This window comes from Epinephelus moara, chromosome 2 (assembly GCF_006386435.1).
Source record: "Epinephelus moara isolate mb chromosome 2, YSFRI_EMoa_1.0, whole genome shotgun sequence".
NCBI lineage: Eukaryota > Metazoa > Chordata > Actinopteri > Perciformes > Serranidae > Epinephelus > Epinephelus moara.
The window spans coordinates 8,190,904-8,218,260 of record NC_065507.1 but is presented as its reverse complement, the minus strand read 5'-3'; the positions used below and the strand labels follow the sequence as shown (position 1 = coordinate 8,218,260).

The 27,357-nt window shown below is 41.7% G+C and overlaps 1 protein-coding gene across 2 annotated transcripts in view; it reads right to left on the bottom strand.

Annotated features, from left to right (window-relative positions):
- sik3 (SIK family kinase 3) overlaps positions 1–27,357 on the bottom strand; it is a 45,641-nt gene extending 18,284 nt beyond the window's left edge. Inside the window, exons 1-14 of one of the 2 annotated variants that reach the window (XM_050060110.1) lie at positions 27,040–27,357; positions 8,906–9,022; positions 8,226–8,289; positions 7,329–7,490; positions 7,009–7,133; positions 6,630–6,753; positions 4,306–4,424; positions 3,890–4,000; positions 3,642–3,776; positions 2,880–2,957; positions 2,115–2,224; positions 1,238–1,394; positions 949–1,098; positions 779–852 (exon numbers count right to left, since the gene is read on the bottom strand). In XM_050060110.1, the coding sequence (XP_049916067.1) occupies positions 779–852; positions 949–1,098; positions 1,238–1,394; positions 2,115–2,224; positions 2,880–2,957; positions 3,642–3,776; positions 3,890–4,000; positions 4,306–4,424; positions 6,630–6,753; positions 7,009–7,133; positions 7,329–7,490; positions 8,226–8,289; positions 8,906–9,022; positions 27,040–27,330 (1,817 nt within the window). In that variant the 5' untranslated portion in view covers positions 27,331–27,357. The remainder of the gene's footprint in view (positions 1–778; positions 853–948; positions 1,099–1,237; positions 1,395–2,114; positions 2,225–2,879; positions 2,958–3,641; positions 3,777–3,889; positions 4,001–4,305; positions 4,425–6,629; positions 6,754–7,008; positions 7,134–7,328; positions 7,491–8,225; positions 8,290–8,905; positions 9,023–27,039) is intronic. The other variant, XM_050060119.1, reaches the window with a different exon arrangement.

Here is a 27,357-nt window from a genome sequence, read left to right as displayed (position 1 = left end):
GGAGAACAATTTGGCACTTACTGAAATGGAAGAGATAAAGAAGGTCTTGGCCAAAGAGTTTGAAAGATAGGAGGGCTGGCTTTGGTGGCAGATTCAGTTTGGAACTGTGGCATAAGGCACTTGCGCGATGGAGAAAGGAGGAGAGATGGGGTAAGCACCACAGCAGAGTGGCCACCTCCCGTGGGGAAAAAAGCAGAGCAGCCTAGAGGCACTCACTCCCAGCAACCCAGGACACCAGCGAAGTCTACAGAAGGTGCTGTGTGAAGAGGACCAACTGGGAAACCCTAACCTGGACTTCTAAAGCCAACATTACACCTCCATGTTCCCAACCTGTGCCCATCCCTACCCAAGGCCTGATCTCAGCTTCCTCTACATAAAAGCTCTGATTACATGTCTATTAACCTCCACTGTGTGCTTCTTATGTGTTGAGTAAGTTCAGTGTGTGTTGCTTGTTTTGTATTCAAAACGTTAGCTGGATTCAACACATCCTTCCTTTTACTACAAGAAATGCATGTCACTAGCCTGATATGCATGGAGGCCTGATTTTACTACAGCTACTGTCATTTTGATCAGCTAATATTACAAACTGTTCATAAAACTGATGCTTTGAGTAAATTACTGACATTACTAAGCTATTAAGCTAGCCGAATTCCCACTTCAACGTTCATACAGAACCCACCGACCTGTTGTCACAGGTTACAGGCCCTCCAGAGTATCCAGTTTAGACAGCACCTCTGTACAGTATACCCCTTCACCAAAAACTGTCATCGTGGGTTACCTCTGTACTGCCTCTTGGTCTGGCTCTCCATCTGAACCCTCCTCGTCCACCGGAGCTACTGCAGGGATAGGGTGCTAAGAGAGGCAAAGAGTTTACCAGTCAACACTCCTACAGTTTAAACAAGGAGAGAATATACAAACTGCACGCACACAGAAAAAAAAGATCCTCACCGGGTTGGCAACAAGTGGCGAGGGCCCCCGGGGCCTCTTGAGGAGTTGAGCATGTAGTTGAATGTTAGCCCCGCCGTCGGAAGCTCTTCGACCGAGAGGCCCCATGCCGTTGAGCAGCTGCAGGGTAGGTGGCTGCAGCAACGACTGCTCCTGGAGGATCAGCAGACACAAGAAGTCAGACCGGTTCATACTTAGATCGTCTACGTGCAGGTTTCTGCGAAGTAACTGATGATTTCCAGAAGTGATGTCAACTAAATGACGACAAGTTGTGTAACACAAGTGACTGTACCTTGTACTCCAGCTGCTGTGTGGGCTGCAGGCTCTGTGTGGGCATGAGAGTGTGCATTTGGCCCATAGTGGGGGCCAGTGGGGGGAAGGGGGGCTGGGGCACTGCACCACGAGGGAACCCTGGCGGCAATTTCTGAAGGTCTTCCGGCATCTCTGTCCTGTGGTGGAGAAGAAAGAACAACAGGAGGGCATTAGTGGCTATGTTTATGTGCTAGAAACTAGAAATACGTACAGTTTGTTTTAGCTTGTTTGTGATAATTTGCTATTGCCGAGCTAGCACGCTGTGCTTGTGTAAAAATGCTGCGGATGAGAGAGTGCAGCCAGAGCAGACTGAAATATTGCTTTTCTGCAAGTTTACATGTTTGTGCTTTATGAACAGCGGTGTTCTGATAAAGGACTGGCTTTTTACTTACAAAGGTTTTATTTCACTTATGGTAATGAGCGTAGCTGGAGGAGCTCCGCTGGAGAGCAGAGGAGAGGTGGCAGCATTATAATAAATTTGAGTTACACCAAAATGTTCAAAAGTACCAATAAAAGTACTGGTGACGTTGAAGCTTATTAATAATACTGTCTTTAAAAATGTAGCTGAGGGTTATAAGTTGCGCCTATATTAATGTAGGTAATATAATAATAACAAGGAGGCTGCACTGTCTGAACCAAGTTGGAAAAACAGCAGCACATTAAAGATTCACTCTTTTCATTTTACCTGTCACATTAAAGACCAAGACATAACTTAACCACTGCACCACTTCAAATGCATGTAATTTCAAGCACATTTCTCTTTTTGCATTCACTGATGGACCAAATAATTCCCTTATACAGAAATCTGTCTGTAGACTGAGCTCTTGCACCCATGAGATTGAAGAGTTGTGTTTTACCTTTGGTCTGGTACTCCCACAGTGTGCCGCCTCATCGAAAGATAGCGAGCCATGGCCTCAGGAGATGGTTCCTCCCCTTCATCACTGTCCAGTGCCATGCTGCCATCCGGCTAAACAATAAATACACAAACACACATATCTGGTCATTAGTAATGCCCTTTGGTAGTGTGTGTGTGTGTGTGTGTTGCATGCTTGTGTACATGTGTAGCAAAGTATCAACAAAAATGTATTTCAATACTAATATACATTTTTCAGAGTTCAAGTCTTCTATTAAAATCCCTGCTGCAATGCAGTAATCTGACGCATTCTTGTGTTTCACAGCATTTGTGAGTCAGCTTTGAGGCTGTGTGTGTTCTGTTTGAATGTGGCTGCATGTATGCGTGATTGTGTGTCTGATCATAGTCTGTGAGATGGATCCCAGGCAACACTAACAGTAGTGAGCTGTTAACTGTAGTCAGCCATAAAAAACTGGTAAGCCAGTGATTACAAGATGCAAATCATTAAAAATATGAAGACAGGCTGCTGTTGTGTTGACTGATGCACGCTACAAAGGAGTGGTGCATCAATTGCCTGCTGGGTTAAAGGACAACTTTTTTTTTTTTTCACCAGTTAAACTCTGCGAGTAAGAGGTGGTTAAAGTTAGATTTCAACTCCATTAACAAAAGTTGTGCCTAGTCCTAGCTTGCTTATCAAGCATGATGACCCTTTCTGCTGGCCAGGCATTGCTAGGGTGATGCAACCGTGTCGACGGCATCGTTGACTCACCTCAACTATCTGGTTCTCTGGGTTGATGAGCTGGACATGGGGAACGGTCATGCTAACAGGATTACCCTGTGGATCCGTCTGCCGGGCATGTAACACACACACAGACACACACACACACACACACACACACACACACACACAGGTCGTGTGAGGATTATACTAATTTTCTAGCAATCTCATTACTGCAGTGGGATTGGCAGATGTGGGTTAAAGCAATCAATTCCACTCAGCAGACAAACACATTGACTATTGTAAGTCAGAGTGATGAAACCATCATGAAAAAGAAAACAGTTTAAGGCACTTTTCAACAAAACCACTCTTCAAACTCTCATATTTAGCCGCTCCTTCTACGACAATAAAGAAGCTCTTGATATGACGACATATCCACAAAGACTTAATTTCTATATATATAACCAAGTAATTGTATAGACAGATACACATAGCTATCTAGAGTTCAACTGAACTGCCCTCAAGCGTCTATAATTACTTACAATATTCATATGTTGTTTATATCTTTAATGGCCAAAATCAAAAAAGAAAGGGATGACAGCTTCTTCTGTAATCGATTGTGTTAAACGGGCAGTTAATATCACTTCATATTGATCATCGGCCACTAAATCGCACTGAATCGAAGTCGTATCGTTGCAGACTTTGTAGTATCAGCAAATATCATATTGTTGTCCGGAAATCGATACAACATTGTATCGTGATGAAACTGGTGATTTACACCCCTAATACCAACATCAGCGGACAAAGAATTACCTGAACGGCGTTAAGGGGATAACTAATAGAGCGAGGCGTGGGCGGGGCAACACGCAGGGTCTTGTGTTTCTTGAGGCGGTCGGCCAGCAAACTGTAGATGGCACTGTAGTGATCGTATGCATCTGTTTGTAGGGACTGGAGAAGAAGAGGTGAGATAAATGTAAGTAAGTTAGTACTGCTGAGATTACTTAACAGAAGACATCGCTGAGACTAGATTAGTCTAAGTTGGCTACGTATTTGTGTCCAACCTGAAGGGTGCGTTCTCGGTCCAGGCCCATCTCACACATGGCTATCAGCACCTGCTCGTTGATGAGCTCCGTCTCTCTCTCCGTCTTCACCTGCTCACACTCTGCTATCAACTGGAGAGGACATACGATGAGGGGGGATCAGTGTCACATGTCAAGCTTACATAGCCTTTCCTTTCACAGTTTGGATCACCTACACCCCATAGGTGCTGGTAGCCACTGGCATCTCTGCAATTGTGGCACACACTAAGGCTGTCAAAGAGGACACTGAAGTCATCAAATTCTACTGATAGTTGCAAAAAGATATAAAATAGACAGCATGGGAGGAACACAATTAAACCACACCAAGGTGGACAACTGGGCAGAAATTATTTGGGTAAATTTCTTTGGGTAAATAATCATTTCTAGAGGGGTCTCACCCTGTCGAAGTCTGGGTCTGGATCTCCTAGTCTCATCCACTTGTTCTTACAGATCTGCTCCATGGTCAACCTTCTGCTGGGCTCCAGCACTAACATGTGTCTGATCAAGTACTCACAGTCTGCAATAACACACACACAAACACACAAGAGATGACACCACTCGCAACATTATAAATCAAAGCAATGTGACTGTTGGGAAAACATGCAGCGGTACAGTAAAAATGCCAGCGAGCATTTACTAGCTCAAATAATTTGTATTATTCATTGAGAGCATTATTACATGTTTTATGTTTTACAATACTTTTTTTATGTTAAGGAACTCCTGAAGCTTCAATTGTGTCTCCTAGTTGTCTTAATGTCAGAAATGAGTATCTCACATGACAAAGAAAAACACAATTTCAATCAAATGTATCCAACATAAATTCTTGCTGACAAAAGCCACTACTGAGGGTGCCCTGTGGAGCTTTTGACTACTAGGAGTGCTATGGAGCAATGTTTCTGTGAGGGGATCCTTGTTTTGTTTGTGTGCACCATAGACTAAAAAACAATGGACTGTGATGTCGCCCATTGGTTTGTGGACTCCTGTTTTGAAGCCTTGGCTGAAACCAAATGTCCTGACATCACATGTAGAGTCGCTGACTATGCAGGCGCGTTCACAGGAAGTCTGGGAGTGCTTAAGGCTGTCCAAATCCGCAATTCAACAAGTCCACAAAGGGCCTTAAGTGGACTTTCTGCAGACTTCCACAGAGTCCGCTTGGGGTGCAGACTTCAGCAGATGTCACTGATTTTATTGCCCATTACAATAAGGACGTGACGTGATAGGTTTTTTTTTTTGTTTTTCCAGCAGCCGACTAAAAACAAAACTGACGTGTATGTAAAACAGTTGCTGTAGCTTATTGAAACTATACTTGAATCGGTAGGGCAGAAATAATATTTAACAACATCATGATACAGAAATATGTAGAAATATTGGCTGCAGGGGGAAATTCAAGCACACTGTATTATTGTTGCCTACCCTATAGGCTGCGCAGTGTAATGTCAAATATATAGGCTAGATAAGTGGCAGACAAACAACAAAAGAAGATCTTCTGATGGACCTAATGGGCCTGCATGATTTATTTAGGCATAGGTTGGTCCTTATTCACAGACAACTCTGTATCTGAATGTCTGCAGTCTGTATGTCATGCAGGAATTTATTTAGTCCACTCACAAAACAGCTCTATACATGGGATTTTTTCTTATTATCTGCATATAACAGCAGCTACAATGATTGTAATAGTCGCTCAAGCGTTTCCATGGCAACGAGTAAAAACATTCGAGGGCTATCTATGCAGATTTTACGTGATGACGGTGAACTCGTCACAGTACGTACAGTCTGCAAGTCCAGAGGATGGACATTTGGATTCGGCCCTTGAGTTTGGCATATTGGCCCTCCATCTTGTTTTTTGGAGTCAGAAGTGACTATATTTGGACGAAAGGGTGGAGCTATGGGGGAGTGAGCTGAGAATTTGACTTACAGGCTGTGGTGAGCCTGTCACTCAAAGCATCCTTGCCCTTAATTAGGTATAATTTCAGGCCTTTATAATATGTAAAAGGGTGAGTTATGTAAAAATTCAACCCCTGTACAGTCGTCATGTAAGTTGAAATTAGTTGTAGAGACAAATACCTTTTTGTACCAGGCTGTAAACATGTTTATTTCTGCTGTAAAGTTGGGCATTTTAACATGGGGGTCTCAGGGGATTGACTCAGTTCCGTACCCAACCTCAAGTGGCCATTAGAGGAACTGCCGTTTAATGACACTTCCGCTTTGGCTCCATTTTTCAGCTCTGGTGGTTGCAGCTTGGTGTGCAAACACACACGAGTGGGACAATTCACATCCTGCCATCTGTGTTACACTATTCCTCTGATCAACAGTCTGTGGCTGAAATGCACCAGCTAACATAATGATGCACTTGAAAAGGCAGTGACGAAGACTGCTAGCATGTGGATATAAATACTGAACAGTGCATTGCAAGAAAATGTTCTATGGGAGAGGAAATGCACACAACATGTCCATTGGACCTCAAGGATACATACAGTGTGTTTGAAGAGACACACTAACAACATAACTTTTGTTTGTTGACAAGAAAAGTCCACCGGGCGCCCTTAATGGCAACCTGTCAAGGTAACAGTGGTGCTTGACACTACAAAAATTGACTTTGGTGAAGTATCACTTTGTAATTCGCTTGGGCCTCGAGCTAATGACATCTTTCGCTGATGAAGGCATGGTCTGGAGGAGGAAGTAAAGGGACAAGGGAAAGAGTAAGAGTTGACTAGAGTCCTACCTGTGGACATGAAGAAGGGGATGCGGAACTTGCCACTGAGGACACGTGCCCGCAAATTTTGTAGAGTGCTGCCGTCGAAAGGCAAGGCGCCGCACACCAATACATATAACACCACACCTAAGCTCTGTAGAGAGAAAAGGCAGCGGGAAACAAACCATGAGTGCATCATTTTTAAACAGGAACTTTAACAAACAATTCTTTTAAACATTAATAAATCTAGAGCGCTACAGGATACTGAAGAAGGTGGATATTTTATTTTAGGAAAAACATCTTTCAGGGCCTCATTCATTCAGGATCCTTTTTTTTGTCTTCAAGCCATGTAGCTACACCCTCTACTGCAGCCTAATGGCGCCTTATGCATACCTAACAGTCTACTCACCCATATATCTACTTTAGGTCCGTCATACTCCTTGCCCTCAAAGAGTTCTGGTGCGGCATAGGGAGGGCTGCCGCACCATGTCTTCAACAGCTGTCCTCGAGAAAACAGGTTACTGAAGCCAAAATCTGACAGGGAGGAGAGGAGAGGTTCACTCAATCTTATCACTTTACTTGACAAAGTAAAATCAATCAACCCTGGAAAACGCTCCAAAAGTACGTGTTGACACTTGCCTACACCCACTCGCCAAGACAGCCCAAAACCACTAAATTAAGTTTCCCACCCAAACATTCTTAAGTGCAAACACACACACTAACACACACCTGCGATTTTGATATTGAGGTTGTGGTCCAGCAGCAGATTCTCAGCCTTCAGGTCTCTGTGGACGATGTTGCGGCAGTGACAGAAATGGACCGCTGCCACGATCTGTTTGAACTTCTTCCTGGCGTCCTTTTCCGCCATACGCCCATGAGCCACCAGGTGGTCTGCACACGCACACACACACACAAACAAACACACACACAATGTTAAGTTTAAAGATTTATGATCCTAAGTTGTATCTTTGGAAATACAGGAAGTGAAGACTGAGGCTGTTCTGATTTAGCCTAATAAATCACAACATTAAATCATCAAGGAGGGATATTTTCATCCTTTAGAAAGCAGAGAAATGGGACATAGGAGACGAGGTATGACTCAGAGTGTCAGAGACGCATTATCTACAAATAAGTAGCACAATAGAAAAAAGGAAGATGAAATCAAGCCGTTAATTTAAAAAAAAATTTTTTTTTAAAGGCAATTCAAGAAGAAATGAACATGCAGAGCAAACAAACCAATCATGATTGTAAAAAAAAAAAAAAAAAAAAAAAAATTAAACCTTCTTATAACCAAAATGTTAATTAGATTAAGAATGTACTTGGCAAAACTAACAGATATTTAATTTCTGTATTTATTTATGCATTTTTTTATTTTGTTATTAGGGAAATAACGTGACAAAAAAAAGAATACAGACATAGATGATAGACAGGACAGACGTATTGGACAGACGTACAGACGATACCATAAAGCAGTCATGTGCTGTTATAATAAGAGTCTTGTTTGAAATTTCAAAGACAGCTGTACAGTCTGTATTCTGAGACTGGTAAAAACACAATCTGTGAAGCAGAAGGAGAGGCAACGACGAAGACAATCCACATCAAGGCAACAGAGGGGAACTCCCTTACCGAATATCTCTCCACCGCTAGCGTACTCTGTTACCAGATAGATCATCCTCTCTGTCTCCATCACCTGAGGACATAAACAGATGATAACAACCAGGACCTACAGACCCTCTGACAACTCTGGGCCAACATCTAGTGATGGGCGGTTCACCCGTTACACAACAGAATGACTAAGCAGCGTTTGGCATTCACACAGGAAGATTTAAATAGAACAAAAACTGCCATTTACTCAGTGTAGCGTTCAACATATGTACTGTGTGTGTGAGGGCTTCGACATTAGGATCAGATTATGTTTAAACTGCCGGGTGCTGTTTGAGACATGATGTAAAAGTTGGTTTGTGACAGGTTGGTTTGGTGTTACAATCCCCATAGGGCTGGAAAAGTCTGGCTGACTCTCTTCTACCGCAGAGTCTCACCAGAGCTAAGTTCTCAGGCAGAAGACTGTGGTTTTACTGGGTGGCCCCCCACATGTATAACAGGTACATTTTCCAATTAAATACCAACCAGTGGGTGAAACTGTAAACATCTTGTTACGGTTAACCCCATAAATATGGCAGGTAACATCAGATCCCACTACACCAACACACATTCTATCCGTCCCTTTTCCTACTGGGCCACGGGTCTCAGGTGTAAGATGTGAGCGGCGTACGTTATCGGCTCTGTGGGTGAGTGTGAATGTGTACCTGGTAGAGGCGGATGATGTGGGGGTGCTTCAGCAACTTCATGATTTGCACCTCTCTGAAGATCTTTTTCAGGTTCTCGTCGTCCAGCTGGGTCTTATCCACTATTTTTATAGCCACCTGGAGACGGAGAGACAAGAAAGAGATGGAGGGAGGGATCAGGATGAATGATGAGAGAGGGCAAGATAAAGGAGGATGCAGAGAGGGAGGAAGGAAGCGTGGAAGACAGAAAGTGACGGAGACGGAGGGAAGAGTGAAAGAGCGAGGGAACAAGACAAGAAAAAAACATGTGTTATAAGACATGATATTTGTTTACCAGTTCTTGAGTGTTCAAAATACAGAGGATACAATAGGGATGTCAATGAATATTATAAAGTCCACTATATAATGGAAAACAGACATTAGGAAGTGAAAATTAGAATAGAATAACATATCAATTATGACCTGTTCATCTGATCTCACTTCGAGACATCACATTTTCGGGTCTCACTTTAACACCAACCACAGAGGGAAGAAAAAGAAGGAGAAAGAGGTCTATGGTCTTTGAGTTAAGTATATAAGACATTATTTTATTTGTTTATATTGTAATCTGCAGGTATGTAGATCTTTTAAAAGACATATTTATGTTGAAATAAATATACCTATACAGGTAGTTATGCCTTTTGTCATATTGCTTTGCCCTCCAATTGGCATAATGAAGATCAGGGATGCAGCCTTTGTCAATTATGCCCCAAAGCTATGGAACACACTACCTACAGGTATCAGGGAAGCTATCTCGCTAAATATTTTTAAAAAGAAAGCTAAAAACGTGTCTGTTCACTCTCGCCTTTAACTTGCTCTGACTTCCTCATACAGGTCTGAAACTCTTTCCATTTACACTTTTACTTTCTATTTACGCGTCACGCTGCTGCAACTCTTTTAAATCTAATCTAATTTGATTTTATGATTTAAAGTTTTACAACTTTATGATTTTATGAATCAGTTTATCTATGTGTTTTAAATGTCCTTTTATATTGAACTGCCTTGTCTGTTTTCATGTGAAGCACTGCCCTTATTGTAAAACACTTTGCGCTGCATTTCTTGTATGAAAGGTGCTATGTAAATGAAGTTTATTATTATTATTATTGTTATTATTATTATTATTATTATTACAAACAAAAACAGATCGTTGATAGTTCATGTGTTTTTGGGGGGATTTTTTTGGAATGAATAATTGAGATTCATTTTGAGTAAATGCTGACAGCCCTGTAATACATCCACATTAATAGTATTTAGCTGACGCTTAAATTACAGGCAGCAAATCCAGGGCACAGTCCCAGTGCCCTTTCAATATTGCTATGATGACATAATAATCATAGAAGAACAAAGTGCCAAGAAACCAGCAAAACAGCTGAAGGGAGGCTGTGAGTCAGACAGACTCAATTTAACATGACCTGACACCTCTAATCCATTAACAAGCACGCAAAACAGGTAATAAACACAAATAATTATCTGCCACTGAGATAAAAACACAAGATACTGCGAGGAGATGCTGGCACTGCTTAAGGCGATGAAAGGCCAAACTGTGTGTTGTCAAACACAGTGCTTTCTCCGGATTCCAGCTTGTTTGGGTAACGTGACCTGAGCCGTGACCTTCGACTGCGAGCAAGACTCTTGCGTAACGGCTGAGCCTCTGACAATGGCTCCAGCAGTGTGGACGGTGATGGTGTATGACAGGAGCTTTGCGCTGCCACTTATGAACGGGTAGACGACTTTAATGACTTAATCAAGCGAAGCTAATGGGGCTGCCCCAAAACACATCTTTGTCCAAAAATAGATGAGAGGGTACAGTCTGAGCGCATGTGAAAAAATGAAAAGCATGCGTCCTGTGTTACCACACACACAAACAGCACCTCATCCGTTAAATTCCGGTAAGTGCCATCCTGAGCTCTCCCTTTCCTGATAACAGACATGAAGAAGGCCATCTGAAACCCAACAAGGGTGACTTCCTGTTGCAGACAGGAAGGGGAAGTAAGGGAGAGCGAAGAGAAGGCTCCTGGGAGAGCACAGAACCACATCTAACAGTGGCATTAATCCAGATCAGTGTGCTTCTGCGTGTAGTTTCCCTTGAATGGCAATGTACAACTGCTGAAAACATGTGTACTGGTAGTCGTCCTCACGTATTAATTTATAAAGACTGACGTCAGTTTACCGAAATTAATTTGATCGTTCAATTATGCAGTTTTTGTGGATGAGTTCCTAATTTTAAAAAATGGCGTTACATCCTGTGGGTTTATTTTTAATTAAAATAGTGGAGTGTCACCCAGCCTTAGGAAGCTTACAACCCAACCAATAAAGTTACACTGATGTTTATGCCAAATACAAGTCAAATATCAAGACACTTAACATCCGCAAGAAACAGAGATAAAATAAGTTTTATTCAAACACCCCTTGCCATTTATGTATATACGTATGTGCCTGGTAGGAATGTGCGTCGATGTGATATTTTAAGCTCTGGGAATCTATTCTTGGCATTGGCAGTCATCCAGCTTTGTTGATGTAATTGCTCCCCTCTGCATCTTCTAGAGGGTAACAACAGGACAGCTGGATCACACATTCACCTCTACACTCACAGCGTATGCCAACATCTACATGTACACATCATGCTCAATTTGAGGACAACGAATCCTGAAAATGGGGAAAATTGGGCCATGATTACAATCGTACAGACAGAGGCTTGGTGTGTGTCTGAATACAAAAATAAAACCTTGTGGCAAGGAGATTGTTCAATGGATAGATGACAAGATAGACAAATGGCACATTGGGGCAGTTAGCCATCACTGTGGAGTTGCAAACATGTTATGTTTTACATATTGGTCAGTCAGCTGCTGTGTTTCTCCGACCACAGATTAACATGGCGGACAATCAATTAAGGACACAGCTTCATTTGCATCCCTAACAGGCGTAGACATAGCTGGACAAGGGGGGATGCTAAATGGTAGGCAGTATTTTTGCAAAAAAATATATGACCATTGTTCATCACAAAGGTTAGATTCCCAGCTTTAGCTCCAGCCAATGTACAGTAAAGCTTGCACTTCTAATCTAGTTCACACTACACGACTTTTCCACTCACCAACAGTTTATGGAGCTACTCAACAAAGCCCCTGATTACAGGCAAATCGGCGTTACCTCAGCACTCACAAATTGGCGTGTGAGTGCTGTATATGAACTGGTCAAAGACACAAGCTAGATGTCTAGCTGGTTAAATACCTGGACCTGATGGTGAGCTACAACCAACAACAGTGAAAGGCACAGACTGAGAGGAAACCTCTGTAAGGGGTCGCCTGTTACAGTAGGAACTTAAATGTATGTGTTGCATCTGCAGCACAGACTAAAGTTGCCGGTGCACCTTGAGGAAACAGGCTACAATTAGTGAGATGTGTGGAAACAGGCTATTTTGTGAACACGTGTGTCTGTGACAACAAAAAATCCGGTCTAACACACGGTTTTATGTCATTTCCCGTGTCGTGTTTTCCTGACAAAGTGTAGTTTGGAGCACAGACGCACTCATCAAGGATTCCTCCTCCTGGTTTAAGATCGTGAAGTGAGTGACCTCCTGTTGCCGGTCAGTCATGTAGTGTGAAAACCATGATGACTCCAAGACTCCCGATAACGAGACAGCAAGTTGTGTCGTGCGAACAGTTCAGAGATTTGAGGACTCTGATGGTCGTATAGTGTAAACTTAGCTTTAGTAGCCTTGCAGTGTTTAGACTGCTTTGCACTAGCTTTCAATGACTCTGGAATTTTCCATCAAAAGATCTGGGTGTGCGCACACACACACACACACACACACACACACACACACACACACACACACACACACACACACACACACACACACACACACACACACACACTCCTAAGAGGCCGGCTGCAATGAGATGAAGTGTCACATAGCCCCTCCGATCACAAGACAGTGACCTCAACACAGCACCATCCCAGAGCAGCTGGTGCCCAGCGGAGGAGTCTGAACCATTTACTGTACAACTCACAAACTGAGTCTCGCTTCACAACACACAACCAACAGCAGCAACAAAACAAGGGTTTAAAATAAGAGTTTAATATAACATATCAGTCTTAAAACATTCAGGAATGTAACGGGAAATCAAAAGGTGAACAACAAAAAACATGTGCTTCCCTTCAAGTGTTCATATGTGCTGGCGGTGTCACTACAGCTGAAGAAAACAGGGGTCATTTTCTTTCACTCAAACGTAGAGACAGATAGATAAGAGCTACTGGAGTTATCTGTTTGTTTGATACTTCTTTTGTGAAAAACGATTGGTTTAAGAATTTCCCAATCAGTGTCAGAAATTAGCAAGGGCCACGGGCCATTTGGCCCGCAATTTATCCAAGAATACCCCCAAAAGCCATGTTCCAGGGGCCAAAATTGCCCCCAAGTTTTCGAAACAACTATATGTATTTATATTTTTAACAGTATTACAATCTGACATTAAAGTATAATTTTATTTTCATTAAATGAATTTACCGTCACGTCTACAACTCATTTTCCAGACATAATCAACGAGATTGCACTGATTACGTGAGAGTAATCTGACAGAGAAGGGGAGGGGGCTTTGCTGTGCCATAAGTATAAATTAACCATTTATTGGGTGATCTGTGTCTACACAATGACAAATTAATGAAAAATTAAGGTAGAATGAATGTTAAATTTTAAATTAACTTACTTCCAGGATTGCATCTAAGGAATTTATAGTAATTTGGCCTTTTTAACAGTAAAAGTAACTGTAATGTGGTGAAACATTAGTATTGCTATCAGTAGATTAATGGTTAAATCATCACATTTAAACTGGTTGAATTATAGGAAATCTGAGTGATATTTTGCAACCATAACTTTATGTAACCCATTATTTATTTCATTTATAGTGGTTTCTACTGGAGTGAAGACACTATCTTAGTTGGTTTTGCTTTTCATGTGCTTATTGTTAGAACATAATTATAATTTTTTGATGGCCCCCAAACATTTCGAAAATGCCCCCATTTTTTAGACCGTGGGGGCCAAAATTGCCCCCAAAATATTCTGTTAATTTCATACCCTGTTCCCAATGTTCAGTGCCGTCTGAATCTCCACCAGGTGGCGGTACCAGAGAGACAGTCAACTCAGGTGCTTGTAGATTCGAAGGTCAGGGAACATACAGCTGTGCATTAATTACCCGTTGATACATCGTGTGCCTTAGCTTCAACTGAAGGAGAGAGACAATGCCTCACCATGTCTGATACTGACACCAACAACAGCATGTAATCTTCAGACATAATACCTCCATGCCCTGAGCTGGTTAACAAAGCAGGCTGCCAGAGTTACTGTGGGACTCCTTTGTCCAGCATTACAGAGCCGATGCTGATGACAAACCCACTGACATGACAAAGCCTGTATGCAAAAGGTGCGATGTATGTCTTGCAAAGGACGAAATACTTCGAACTTCGCTTAGCACCTCAACAGACTTCTTTGAGGAGTACAAAAACACAATTACAATATAATTACGCAAATAAGCTAGGTAGCTAGCCAGCTGGTTTTGCAACACTATGTGATCAACCGTTGTGGACATTATGTTTCTGATCTATTAGCTAACAAGTGTCGAATCAGTGTCGCTTCAGTTTCACGTATTGTTTTGGCACTGAGTATTGGTATCAATGTCAAAGTTTTGGTATTGGTAATGGGCAAAATTATTTCATCATAGAGGTGCACACGATACACTGATATGTTCAGCCCGACCTGCCTCGCTCTGTTTATCAGACCACCAATGAGACAAAAATTAGCTAGCTAGCACACCCCGTAGTCCCTCCGCTTCACTGCTCACCACGAGAAGAGGAGTGAGGCAGGGAGAACTGTGAGGAGAGGATACACAGCAACTAGCAATAGAGCCAGCACAACAACAACAAAAAAAAGTGCCAGGGGTCACAGTGGGCTGCATCTAACCTGTGTAACAGCAGTAACAGAAAGTTTACTGATCCGGCAGGGGGTTTGTACTGACTGAATTTAAGTTGCTACAGACTGAAGGCCCGTATCCTCATACCATCCGCTTTTCTGCTCTCCTTTTGGCTTTGTTTTTCTTGAGACAGGTATGGCGTCACATTACTCACAGATAACCACAATAGAAGCGCACATTTTTTTCCACCTCCACATTGGAATTATTTTGATTCAGGCATTCTAGAAATCACTTAAAGTGTCGCTTTAAAAAGTCATGATACCCAATTTTTTCCTAACCCCTACCATATACTGATGACTGGTAAGACTGTGATTACTGGAAGCTTGTTAGGAGCTTACACAGAAGCTCATGTCCTCCTGTATAGTCATATAGGTGGACACAAGAAAGCACTGGCTACCCTATAAGTACTACAACACATCTATAGTACAGAGCAACATGTACTGTGTGAAAAAACTTGTGTCACCAGTTTGCACTCAACACAATAAAAAAAGTGATGAAAATAGTGATGTTTTGGGAAAAACAATACACCAACTTATCAATCACTGTACCACCACATGTCTGATAAGGGCATGACCTATGCCATGACGCTCATTTCTAAGAAACCTGTTTACACAGCAAAGCACGTGGTGGCTTTTTAAAATCATGACTGTACACAAGTTATGTGCTTGAGCAAATAACACCTGTGATTCTTGAAAATGTCAGGCTAAGTAATGTGTCTTTTTAAATATGACAGTTGCCTTTGATAAAATAATGATCGCTGTACTGTTTGACTACACGACAGGAAACCTCCAACACATTTCTGACTGACTCTGGTTCAACAGGCCATAAAGGAAAGGCGCCAAAGTCTCTACTTTTAGCCTAACATTTATTTGCACTACTTTCAGGGTGGGCAGGTGGCAAATGACTATCATAAAAGAAGTAAATCTGACCAAGCAATCTGACTGGTCAACAATGCATTTAGAATGTGCACAAATTAGCATAACAGCATGCCTTGCTTATAACTAAAAACATTACTCCGCCATTTCCACGGCAACGTTGTAATTTTGGCACATACTGGACACACACATGCTCTATCTGTGTTCATGTATATGGGCTGAAATCTAAAGAATATATAAGCACACTGGAAACCTTGAGGCTTTTTAGTAATCTAATTATTCTAGTTACTCGAGGAATTGTTTCAGCACTAATTTCATTAGAATGAGATGACATACCATGACTAAACTTGACTGAACACAACTTGGATAAAACTTTAATACATGTCCTCGTCTGTAAACATGATTTCTGCCTGGGTCAGGTCAGATTGTGTTCCGCAATGAATAATCTCTCATAACTTCACAACGTCATCAAAGTCTGTTTTTTTGTTATTGTTTTGATAAAGAAACGGCAGAAATCAAATACTGTGCCTTTAAAATCTGCACAGAAAATTCTTAACAAAGTTAAAATACTGTATTTATTTTGTATACCCTGTCAGCTAATACAATTACAAAATGTTTTAAACTGTCTGTAGAAATGGTTTTTGACATGCTGCTGACCAGAATTAATATTTCTTTGTCTATTTTTGGTTATAATTTTTCTAATTTGTTTTGACAATAAAGAATAGTTTAAACCACTGTTTACCGTATGGTTCTTCAAACTTCACTAAAAATTTACCTTTGAACATGAAAGACATAAAGATTTGACAGTAATCATGATAATTATCTATATGTAATGATGGAAAATGTTTTATCATGATTAAATTTTTGGCCTATCACCAAGTCCCAATTGCAGGGGTGTTGTATTACACTACATAAGCTACATGTACCTAATAACAGGCAACTTGGTGTAGGCTACTAAACAATCAAACATCTGAAAACAAAAACAGTGACAGAATAATCAACAATTTAAAAAACAATTTATCACAAGTATGGTTGATGATATTTTTAACCAGGTATTCTCTGTATAAATATATTTGCTATAAACCTCTGATAAGAGTTGCATGCATTGTTTTTTTCTAGCGCTGCTTTGTTGGTCTAGATTTTTTTAAAGCAAAAAATAAGGAATCAAAAAAAAAATGGAAAACAAAAGACAAACGGTCTAAAATGATCTAAAATAACACAGCATTAAAAGTTAAATATGATATTACATTTGATGTTTGCATAGCTTTCAGCGTTCGTTAGGTCTCTCTGATATTTACTTTGAAAACATCCATCCATGACTCAACTATAATGAGGCTAATCCTAAACAGAGAATTGGGTCTATGGTGTAACGTCTACAGTGGGAGGCTGCGGCACACACACACACACACACACACACACACACACACACACACACACACACACACACACACACACACACACACACACACACACACACACACATATATACACACACACATACACACAAGAGTCGTGTGGTGTTATTATGTACGAGGTTAACCTTCATCAACAGGTGACACAGATTACAACACCCACAGGGGGGTGTAATGCTCAGGCTTAACACATATCAGCATGGAGTTGGGAGTTCAACTTACACACGCTCACATGGACCCACACACACCTGTTGAGCTCGAAAAGATACCATCATGGCTATCTGTAAATCTAGTCTTGACAAGAGCTACCTAGAAGCTACTTGATATGAAGCTAAAATTGTGGCTCATGTGGGCGATATGGCTTAGAAATAATATCTTCATTTATCTAGGCTATGCTAAATTATGATATATAGCTCTATATTTTCCAATTTTCCCTAAAATAACAAAAGTGTTTGATTTCACCCTTTGTTACATATGATCATACCAATGTGATCATCACAATCATTATACAGCAGTGATATGTGTCAAACGTACACAAAATTTGATTCAGTTGTTATTAGCTGACACGCTTTGACCTCCATGGTTGATATGTGAAACACTGACACTCTGGGCCTCTTTACATCAACACAACGCAGACAACACCAGAGTCCGCCGGTTACATACACACGCACCATAAAAAAAATGTGGGGGCTAGCTTGACGGTCTTTTCAAAGTGGAGACTGGCTTGACTGCAGTGTATTGCACTAGGCGGTGTTTTAAGTGATGGAACAGATTCGTGGTACTGCTGCATTTAGCAACAATCTTTTTGTGGCATAGTTTGCAGAGGATGATAGTCTGTTCCACATCTGCCCTCCTGAAACCGATCCCCCTCCAGATGTTAGACCCACTCCGGGATCTTCCTCCATTTTGAATAGACGTGAACTCAGGGCGATGATTGATGTTAAATTGGTGGGCGTGGATGATCAGTTTGGGGCGTCTCTGTGAGTGTGTGACAGGGAGAGTGAACACATCCTGCTTTTAATGTATTAATAAATTACTAAAATGCACATGGGATATCTCAATACGACGATATGGTCATCTGCCATACTGCACATAAGAGACATTCAAGTATACCGTATACATTTGATGTATCGCCCAGCTCTATTTGTGTGTGTGTGTGTGTGTATTTGTATAAAGTCACAAAGACATCACAAAGTGTCATACAAACAAGAAGAGGCCACAGCAGGTCAGCACTATGACTGCATTATGCGCATGCACACACACAGATGAAAGCGTACAGGCTGTATGAGTCAGCACAATGCCTTTCAGAGATGTTCTCCTTGTGCATTGTGCGCTTGTAAGAGTTTATGTGTGGAAATGACTCAGTTGAGTGTGTCAGGCTGAAAGTACAAGACTGGGGACACGCTACAGTGTGGAAAAACTGGACATCACACATTAATCTGCCATTTGCAGGGTTTTTTTCTTGCGTAGCAGAGCTCACACTTTATGGCGAGTAAATTCTGAGGGGCAAGAAAACCTTAGATTAACTAGTATTTGGCATCTACATGCATTAGTGCCATTGAAACACCACAACCTAATTACCATTTTATTTACAAGGCAAACAAACAAATTCTATATGGTATTGTAGAGCATGAACAATACTTTCAAAGAATACTGATGATGACAATCGCAGGCCAAAAGCAGTTATAAAAAAACCCAAACTGCAGTTGCTGCATGACACACCATAGCCCCAGCCTAGCTGACCAACTGCTACTGCACGGTCCACATTCCCGTCTTGACAGTGATTGTTGATTAGTGCTTCCAAAAAAGAATCCAGCCGGTCCAGTTTGGGACTGGCTTCACCATGGAACAAACATATCTCTATATGGACATAAATAAAGAGTGATAAATATCTTCTTTAGGAAATGCTACAAAGATGTACCTTTGTATTGCTATTAAAATCGGGATTCTGAAATCTTCACCACATAAAGTTAGAATCTATTAAGACTTACTTATTGTTACCTTCCAATCTCTCAAGAACACAACATGTAGTACAACAAAGAACAAACTTAAATATGTGAATTGAATTTGCTCTACACTTTCTCTGTTGCTTTACTTGAACTGTACTTGAACCTCACTAGCTGTAGCGGGCCTTCTGTCCATTAGCCCTCCACCATCATATCATACTATCTCTGCCTGTCCACCGCGGACAAGCCACGGTAGAGTGGCAACCATCTGTCGATTAATCAGTTGGTCGATTGAAAGAAAATGAATGGACACTATTTCAATAATCTATTAATCATCATTTTTCATGCCGACATGTCAAACATTCATGGTTCTAGCATTCCAAATGTGAGGATTTGGTGCTTCTCTTTGTCATGTATTTAGTAAATTAAATATCTTTGGGCTTTGGACTTGACAAAGTTAAGATCAGACAAATCAGAACATGCCATTTTGGGCTGTAGAGAATTCTGATTGGGGGGGGGGGGGGGGGGGTTTCATTAATTTTTAATAGACCTTAGACTAAATGATTATTTGAGAAAATAATCAACAGATAAATCAATAATGAAAATTAGCATTTTATTCTTATTTGCCGCCCTGGTTAACAGTAGGGGTGGGTGATATAACTAGGCCTGTACCGGACTCAGAATTAGAATCAGATGCAGCCGTTTAATATGAACATTCAACAAATTTTCTTTCATACAAAATTTCAAAGTTTTAACTGGGCTCAGCAGGACAATCAGTGTGTCATTCAGTGTGACAGCTGCATTCGTGTTGTATAGTTAACAAGCTAACTATGCTAATGTCAGATTGCAAAATTCCAACAATTTTTGCTGACATCGGATATCAAACGAAAGCCAGAGACTATGTCGTATTAAGTATCTGTGAGCTGTAAATTCACCACATGGAAACAGGAGAGACAATAATGTTATGGTGAAGACTTGCGGTAGAAAACTGATCTTCCTCTGTGCCGCTGCATCACATCTGTACCAAGGAGTCGCATGAAAGTCAAGAGTGCTAACTCGGCAGAAAAATCTGGGGCCAAAACGTCTTCAAAAGTAAACTGCACACAGCACACTAACCAGCGAGGAAAAAAAAGACTGCTCGACTTGAAGCAATCTCAGTCAAATGCGGGGTCTCTAACAATTAAAATCCCTGACTTTCAAGGGGCAGCCCTACATATAACTATATGTAGTATGAGGAAATATAACACGCCATTTTAGCTATCACTCTCAATATTTTGGGGATTTTGCATTTCAGTGTCTAAGTACTATGATTTATTTTACTGAATTAGCCAAACAACCTCTCTGGTTACTTTATCCATTATCAATTTCAAGTGATTTTCCAGCATATGTACTATCACCACATATTGTTGTCAGGACATAAAGTTACATATACCTAGATAGGGGATAGTATCCATCCTGACCACTCTTAAGCTACATTCAAACTGCGGGCGAAAGCGGCCCAAATCTGTTTTGTTTTTTGTTTTTGTTTTTTCGTAACAGCATGACCAGCACAAATTAAAATGAATCTGATCATTTCAATTTTGATTTGAGCCACTTTGATATGTGGTCCCAAATTCAGGTCTGACTGTGCCATGTGACCACAGTCTGAACAGTCAAATCGGAATTAATGGAAGTTTTACCTCATTCTAGATAGACATTTGTTAAAAGGCTGGAGACACTTGGTCGATACAAACATGGAAGATAGCTGCAATGGACAGATGTAGCTAAAAATGGTCCTTGACATCCTGAAATTTTGTGTAAAATCAGTTTCAGTGAAGCCATTCACATCACAGTCCTACCACTGACTCTGCATCCACACAAACAACCGTTCAGAAGTAGCAGCCATAGCTCCACAAAAAGCTGGCTGTCTTTCTCTGATCTGAGAATCATCAACTTATTGTCTAACTGTAAATGCTGTCTTTAGCATCCTTCATGTTTACATTTGCACAGCATGCTGTGTTTGACAACTTTGTAATCATTCCTTTGCACACGCAGGTCAGTTCAGGGCAGTTACCAGTTCACACACAAGGTAACAGTCAAACAATCAAAGAAAATCAGACCAGAGCAATAACTCCGAATTGAGCACAAACACTTGGAGTCTGAACGTAGCCTTAGTGCACAGACCATTTAAAAACACTCTGGAAGGCATATATTTGAAGCAGCTGCATCAACCAAAGACCTAATGTCTATCACAACTGTGGTTTCTGGCTGCAGGAAATGGCATCAGTGGAGCTACAACCCTCTTCACTAAGCACTCAACTCAGTGGCAAAGAGAAGCCAAGGACCCAGCTCGTCTGAGACATCAAGGTGGGAAACCCAAGCGCACCTGACGAATTCTGTTCCATCCAGCTTGCAGCTTTCGCAAACAAAAACACATAATACACACGCTGTCTCCATGACAGATGATGGGCTCAACCAATGGCAAGTCAGTTCCATTCAGAACTGGTGGCTGGAGGCTGGAACCACCATCATCGCTATGGAAACCAGTAAGACTTCAATGGCGAGACCTTTCTCCAAGTAGGAGCCTTGGCAACACACAGTCGCCTCTGACAACAAGCAGTGCTGGGGATGATGATGGCACGGGCACGGAGTTGTGATTCTTAAGTGCCATGTACGTTTAGAACATGGTGAGAGGAGGGAGGGGAGGGGGTCGCATGCACAAACACAAACATACACAGAAACTGCTGGCATCAGTGTGAGGCATAATCATAGGTGCCGATATGGTTCATGAGGAACAACATCATAATGACAAAGCCTACACCATCCTCCCTCATGTCATGTAACACACACACACACACACACACAGTCTGGGCTGTGCTCTCCTCTTCTGAAGCCGGCTGGCTGCGGAATCACACTACTAAGAATGCAGCAGAATCTGACTAGAGGGCAGGAAGATAAGTCAAGCAGAAACACAGCCTTTGTCATATTATTCACCCAAATGAAATCACATTTGAGTGTGCGTATGTGTGTCTTTGAGAAACAGAGAGGGGATGCTGTATGTTAGAGAGCTGTGCGTGAGTGTGTGAGTGTGACTGAGGGAGTGAGTGAAATTGTTACACAGTACATTAGGCCTGTTACCTAACGCTTGCCTTCCTGCCTGCCCTCTTCCTCCTGCTCATCCTTCTCTTGCCTAAAAAACACTGGCGAGGAAAGGGGGAGAAGACAGGAAAAGGAGGAAAGAAGAGTGGGGGGAATAAACGCCTGCCTCCCCGCGGATAGACAGACAAACAGACGGGTCAGGACGTGACGCACAGTGCCATCTTTTACCCATCTCGCTCACCTTTCCGTGAGGACAACTAGAGAGGGTTTCTCAAAGTGCGTCTTTACTTGATCCTTTGTGGGGTCATACAAGGGCACCTGACCATACCGCCTTTGTCGAAAGCTATTACACACAAGTATGCACACACAAACATGCGCTTTTAGTGAGCTTATCACACATGATAAACACGAACAAGGAAAAGACTGAGTTAAAATATCCACTCAAATATGAAACTGGCATACAAGTGCACTGCGAAAAGCAAACAGTTACATACTGTTGAGATAACTAAGGAGGGCACTAACAGTCAGCTATGTGACTGACAGTAACATCCTGATAATCATCTTACTGATGTAATCTATCATGACAGAAGAATGAAAACAAATGTATTGCTGCTTAATATAGACACAGTTACATAATATAGACAAGATTACGGTCTTTATGTTGTTTACTGTTATTATGAAATGAATACTTTAAGCTTCCTTTTTCTAATTGATCAGATTCAATAAGAAATCTTTAAATAAAACTCTAGACTCTTGTGATCACCAATCATCATGTAATTATTAATCTGCAGTGACAGAGCCATGTTTGCTCCTGCCCTGCAGTTATTTAATCTGCTGCAAAGGGAAATCTGCAACACTCCAACCTGCCTCATCGTCACTGCATATTAGCACTGACTGTTTACCTAGTGGCCAATCAGGACTGAATAGGTTCCGTTTGCCTACACCTGACTAGTAGTGATTTTCAGTGACTCATATCAATTAATTGTGCACAGAAAAAAAATTCCATTCAATGGCTGATAGGCTAGTTGCTGTGCAGTTGTGTGTAAGAGCGGTTCCATCTGTTATGGAAGGTGGCTACAGGATGTGAAATATCATCTCAAGAGAAGCCCACCTAACACGAGGTGACTACAGGCCTGATTAATAGTCTTTCAAATTGTGGGTTGGGGCCGACCTGTTCCAGATCCTTGGTCAACAGGAAAATAATTCTTTCAACAACTTGGCTACCTTTGTGAAGATGCAACTTGTGTATGAACACTTCTTTGCAGACTAATTCCTACATAACATTCCCACAAATTTCATAAAATCTGAGTGTGTTTTTTGAAATTGTGCTGGAAACTCAGTAGACATCTGAGTGGGGCACGTTAACAACACTTGCTTTGACTAGGTTGCAACAACTATAGTCTATAGTCAAGAAAGATTAGTTGGCCAACTTTAAAAGCAAACTGCAAGAATTTCGTTATCTATTTAAAAATGTTTGTAGTACATTAAGCGAAAATGCAGATGTATGTGAGGATTTACTGTTTGTCTCAGTTATATACAGTATCATTATGAATGATCTGTTTTGTCCAGTGATCCGACAAAGAAAGCAATTCGAGGATATCAATTTGGGCTTTGAGAATTGTGATGTGTATTTTGAGTTAAGTCAGCATGCATCTCATTCACTAATACTTATCATCATGTGTTGATATTAATCACTGGCAATGTTGTCACACCGTATACACCATGTCAAACAATAGATTATTTTACAGTGATAACATAAGTTAACATGTTCATGTGCTGACATTTTTCACACTGCTTGGTGTCAACTAAGGCTACTACCTCCTTTTTGCAAAACCAAAAATGAAAATGACAGAGAGCAAATCGGCCATTAATGCTACAGCTACAATTGGGGAAAAAATCAAAAAGATCAAAAACAATGATAGTTTGGTCATAGTCAATTGAGTTCCAGTAAGTATGAGAGCTACACCTGAAACAAGTGTTAACAGTTCACAGTGTAACCCTGAGCTAATAGAGAACTTATGCCCTTTGTTGAAAGGTCATGACCAGCAATAAAGTTTATGGAGAGAGTTAACACTGAAATCAACATTTATCAAGACCGCAGCAACGTGTGACCCGACTGCCTCTAGCATAGCGTTTCTGTGAGTGTATCAAAACTCCAGTTGTGACTTCCACTGCACTGGCTGGCCTTTGTCAAGAAGAGGAGATGAACTTTCACTTTTACAACATCCATGTGCAGCACACTGTCATCAAAGGTTTGTGATGTGTAACTACCTCCGTGTTAGCGAGTGTACACACCAACCGCCTCCGTGCTATAAAAATTTGCAAAATACCCGGTTGAAATGGTGGTGTGTATTGAGGAAGTAAAGTTTAAACAAATTGCCTGTTGAATGTTTTAGGTTTAACAAAACTGAGAGTAAATGAGGCATAGATAGGCACCAGCTCTTTCCCTCCTAGGCTACCAAATATAAATAACCAGGTCTGCTTCAGTGTGACTGCACTGCAGGATATCATCCAGCTCCATCGAACAACTGAGAGAGTTGTTAGGCTATTTTTGACTAGTCAGCGTTTCTCATTGGATCGTTATGAAACCTAGGCCATAAAACAAGGCTCCAAAAGCACATTTCATCTGACTGATCATCATATCCATATTCATGATATCCACAGGCATGTAAAAGCACACTCCTATTCTTCTGATATTCATGAGCAACTGGGGGTGCTGAAACCCCTGTGCAGGCTGGTGAAAATCATGAGCTGACTGGACCGTCTGTGACCACCATCAACAGACAGCAAACAAGGGCTCTCTTTCATTCTGCCAGTCCGTGGTCCACTGTCATTTTGTCCTCTGCCTGTCTCTCACACTCAGTCAGACAGCCACACACAGCCACACACACACACACACATATCCAGGCAAGCATAAACAGGCTCACACACAAGGAGTAAAGCTCCATAACCAGCTCATCAATCTCTCACTATAACGTTGCTACTGTCTTTGCTCTCGTAACAGATTGAACACACTGTTCCTCTACCTATTAGTCTGTGAATTACATTATAGTCTCCTGCAGCATTGAAAAACACTACATGGCACTTACTGACCCAAGTTTATTTTGGCCTCGTGAAACTAAATGGAAGGTTCCCTAGGCTGTGTGGCGCAAAGCGCCCAAATGACTCGTGTCTGCCCGACTGTGTGTATGTCAACAAGGGCATAGAGGTAAAGCTGTGCACTCAGCTGACTTGACACACCTTCATTTGTGCCTTTAGAATTAAAGGCTCTTCATCAGGTAAAAAAAAAACTATTATGTGGCAGGAGCTGACTGTAAGCGTAGCCTTCAGCTACCCGTATTTGTTATGACTGTTCAACTGAACATCCATTATAAGGGATGTGTGTACTGATCACAATAGTCATATGATCAGAGGTAGGATTCCCATGTCATCAAACTGAAAGTATGGTCCTGAGTAGAGGCTCTCAAACTGACTGGAAATCAAGTGTCTCGTAGCAGAAATCTTACTGATGCTGCTGATTTGTGATTCATTATTTGTTTTTGGCCCCTATGGACTTTCACTACCATGCCAGACAAGACGACACAGCCAACATATCAGGAATGACAACAAACGGCTCACAGGCAAATACAGCCTTGAAACACCGAGGCACGTGTTTCAATAGGTCAGCACAACGGGAAAACACTACTTGGAATATATGAGTAATCACTTCTACTTGTGTTCCCCCCAGATTTCCCCTATCAATCATAAAGGTCCAAACCTATTGTTTGCCGTACAGTGTTCACGTAACAAGTCAAGTGTCACCACCAGTTATGGATTTGTAACACAATGCAACACATCTCCTCATAAAGAATAATAGAGTTTTGTATAAATACCATTTGTTGATAATAGTGTCTGCTGGTGAAAGTGTCCATCATCCAGTATACTGTTACTGGGCGCCCACTCAATGCAACATCATCTACTTACACTCAAAGCGTGTGGTGGCAGCTTTGAAACCACTAATTTTGCCATGTCAGTGTTTTCTTGTCCTCAAAGCTTCATGGAAATGTCATCTAGCTATTAACTGGGCTATCTTAACATCAAAAAATTGGTACATTACAACGCTTTATACATAAATGATAGACAGGTTACGGTACTCCACGACAAATGGATATATCATAAAGACGTGAGAAACTTTCCTAACACTAAATTATACAAGCAAACCCATCCTCAGTCAACCAAGCTGGATTAAAACAGCTAACAAGAACGTTACAGTCTCTGCCTCTGCCATAGTTGGCTTTAACCACTTTTCAGTGATACTTTTAATTTCACAGAGAGCTATAATACTTGGACAACCTACGTCTATCAACTTGGGAAGTTCGTTGTTAATTTAAAGTTATACAGAGGGGTGCTACACACTTTCAACCTTGTGTGTTGGCATGTCTAAAAGATATCTGCATCTAGCCGAACAGCTAATTAGCTTGTAAGCTAAGCTAGCTACTACAGTCGAAACGTTCAGTGTCTCTTTTTCATCTTCGTCAATACCCTTCTCTCCGTCCTCTGCGCTTTGCCACACATTAACCTCAGGCCTTTCTAGCTTCCCTCAAAAACACTACCGGTAAATGTACGTTAAATCCGATTTATCTTGAGGTAAATGTGTTTGTATCCAGTAGTTGGAGGTGATGCGCCGTGTCGAGCGGACCCCCCCAGCACCGAGCAGCGGTGTCACCAAAGCGGGCTGGCCGTTGTGTCTCCAGAGCCTGAAGGCCCCAGCGTCATCCCGAGTACATGGCCGAAAAGGCTTGAAATTAAACAATGACAACTTGTGATTGTTTGCCGCTAACGCTCGGACATCAGCCGTCTTACCTTCGCTTTGGTAATGATGTGTGTGGCTAGTTTAACAACCGCGAAATTTCCCTTGCCGATGGTCCGCTCGATTTCGTAGTGGCCCACTCGGGCTGGGGGGGGCCTGGTGGCCGAAGTGTGGCCAGGATTTGTGATGCACCCGGTGGCCGTGCTGGGACGGCTGGAGTGGCTGATCCCGGAGGATGGCTGGGCTCGGTTCTGGGAGCCCATGCCTGCGTGGGTCGGTCGGGCAGAGTGCGTAATCCCGGCCGCAGCGGACCCAGCAGCACCTCCGCTTGACACGGCCGCCATCTTCTCGCCTCTCTGCGGTAACAACAA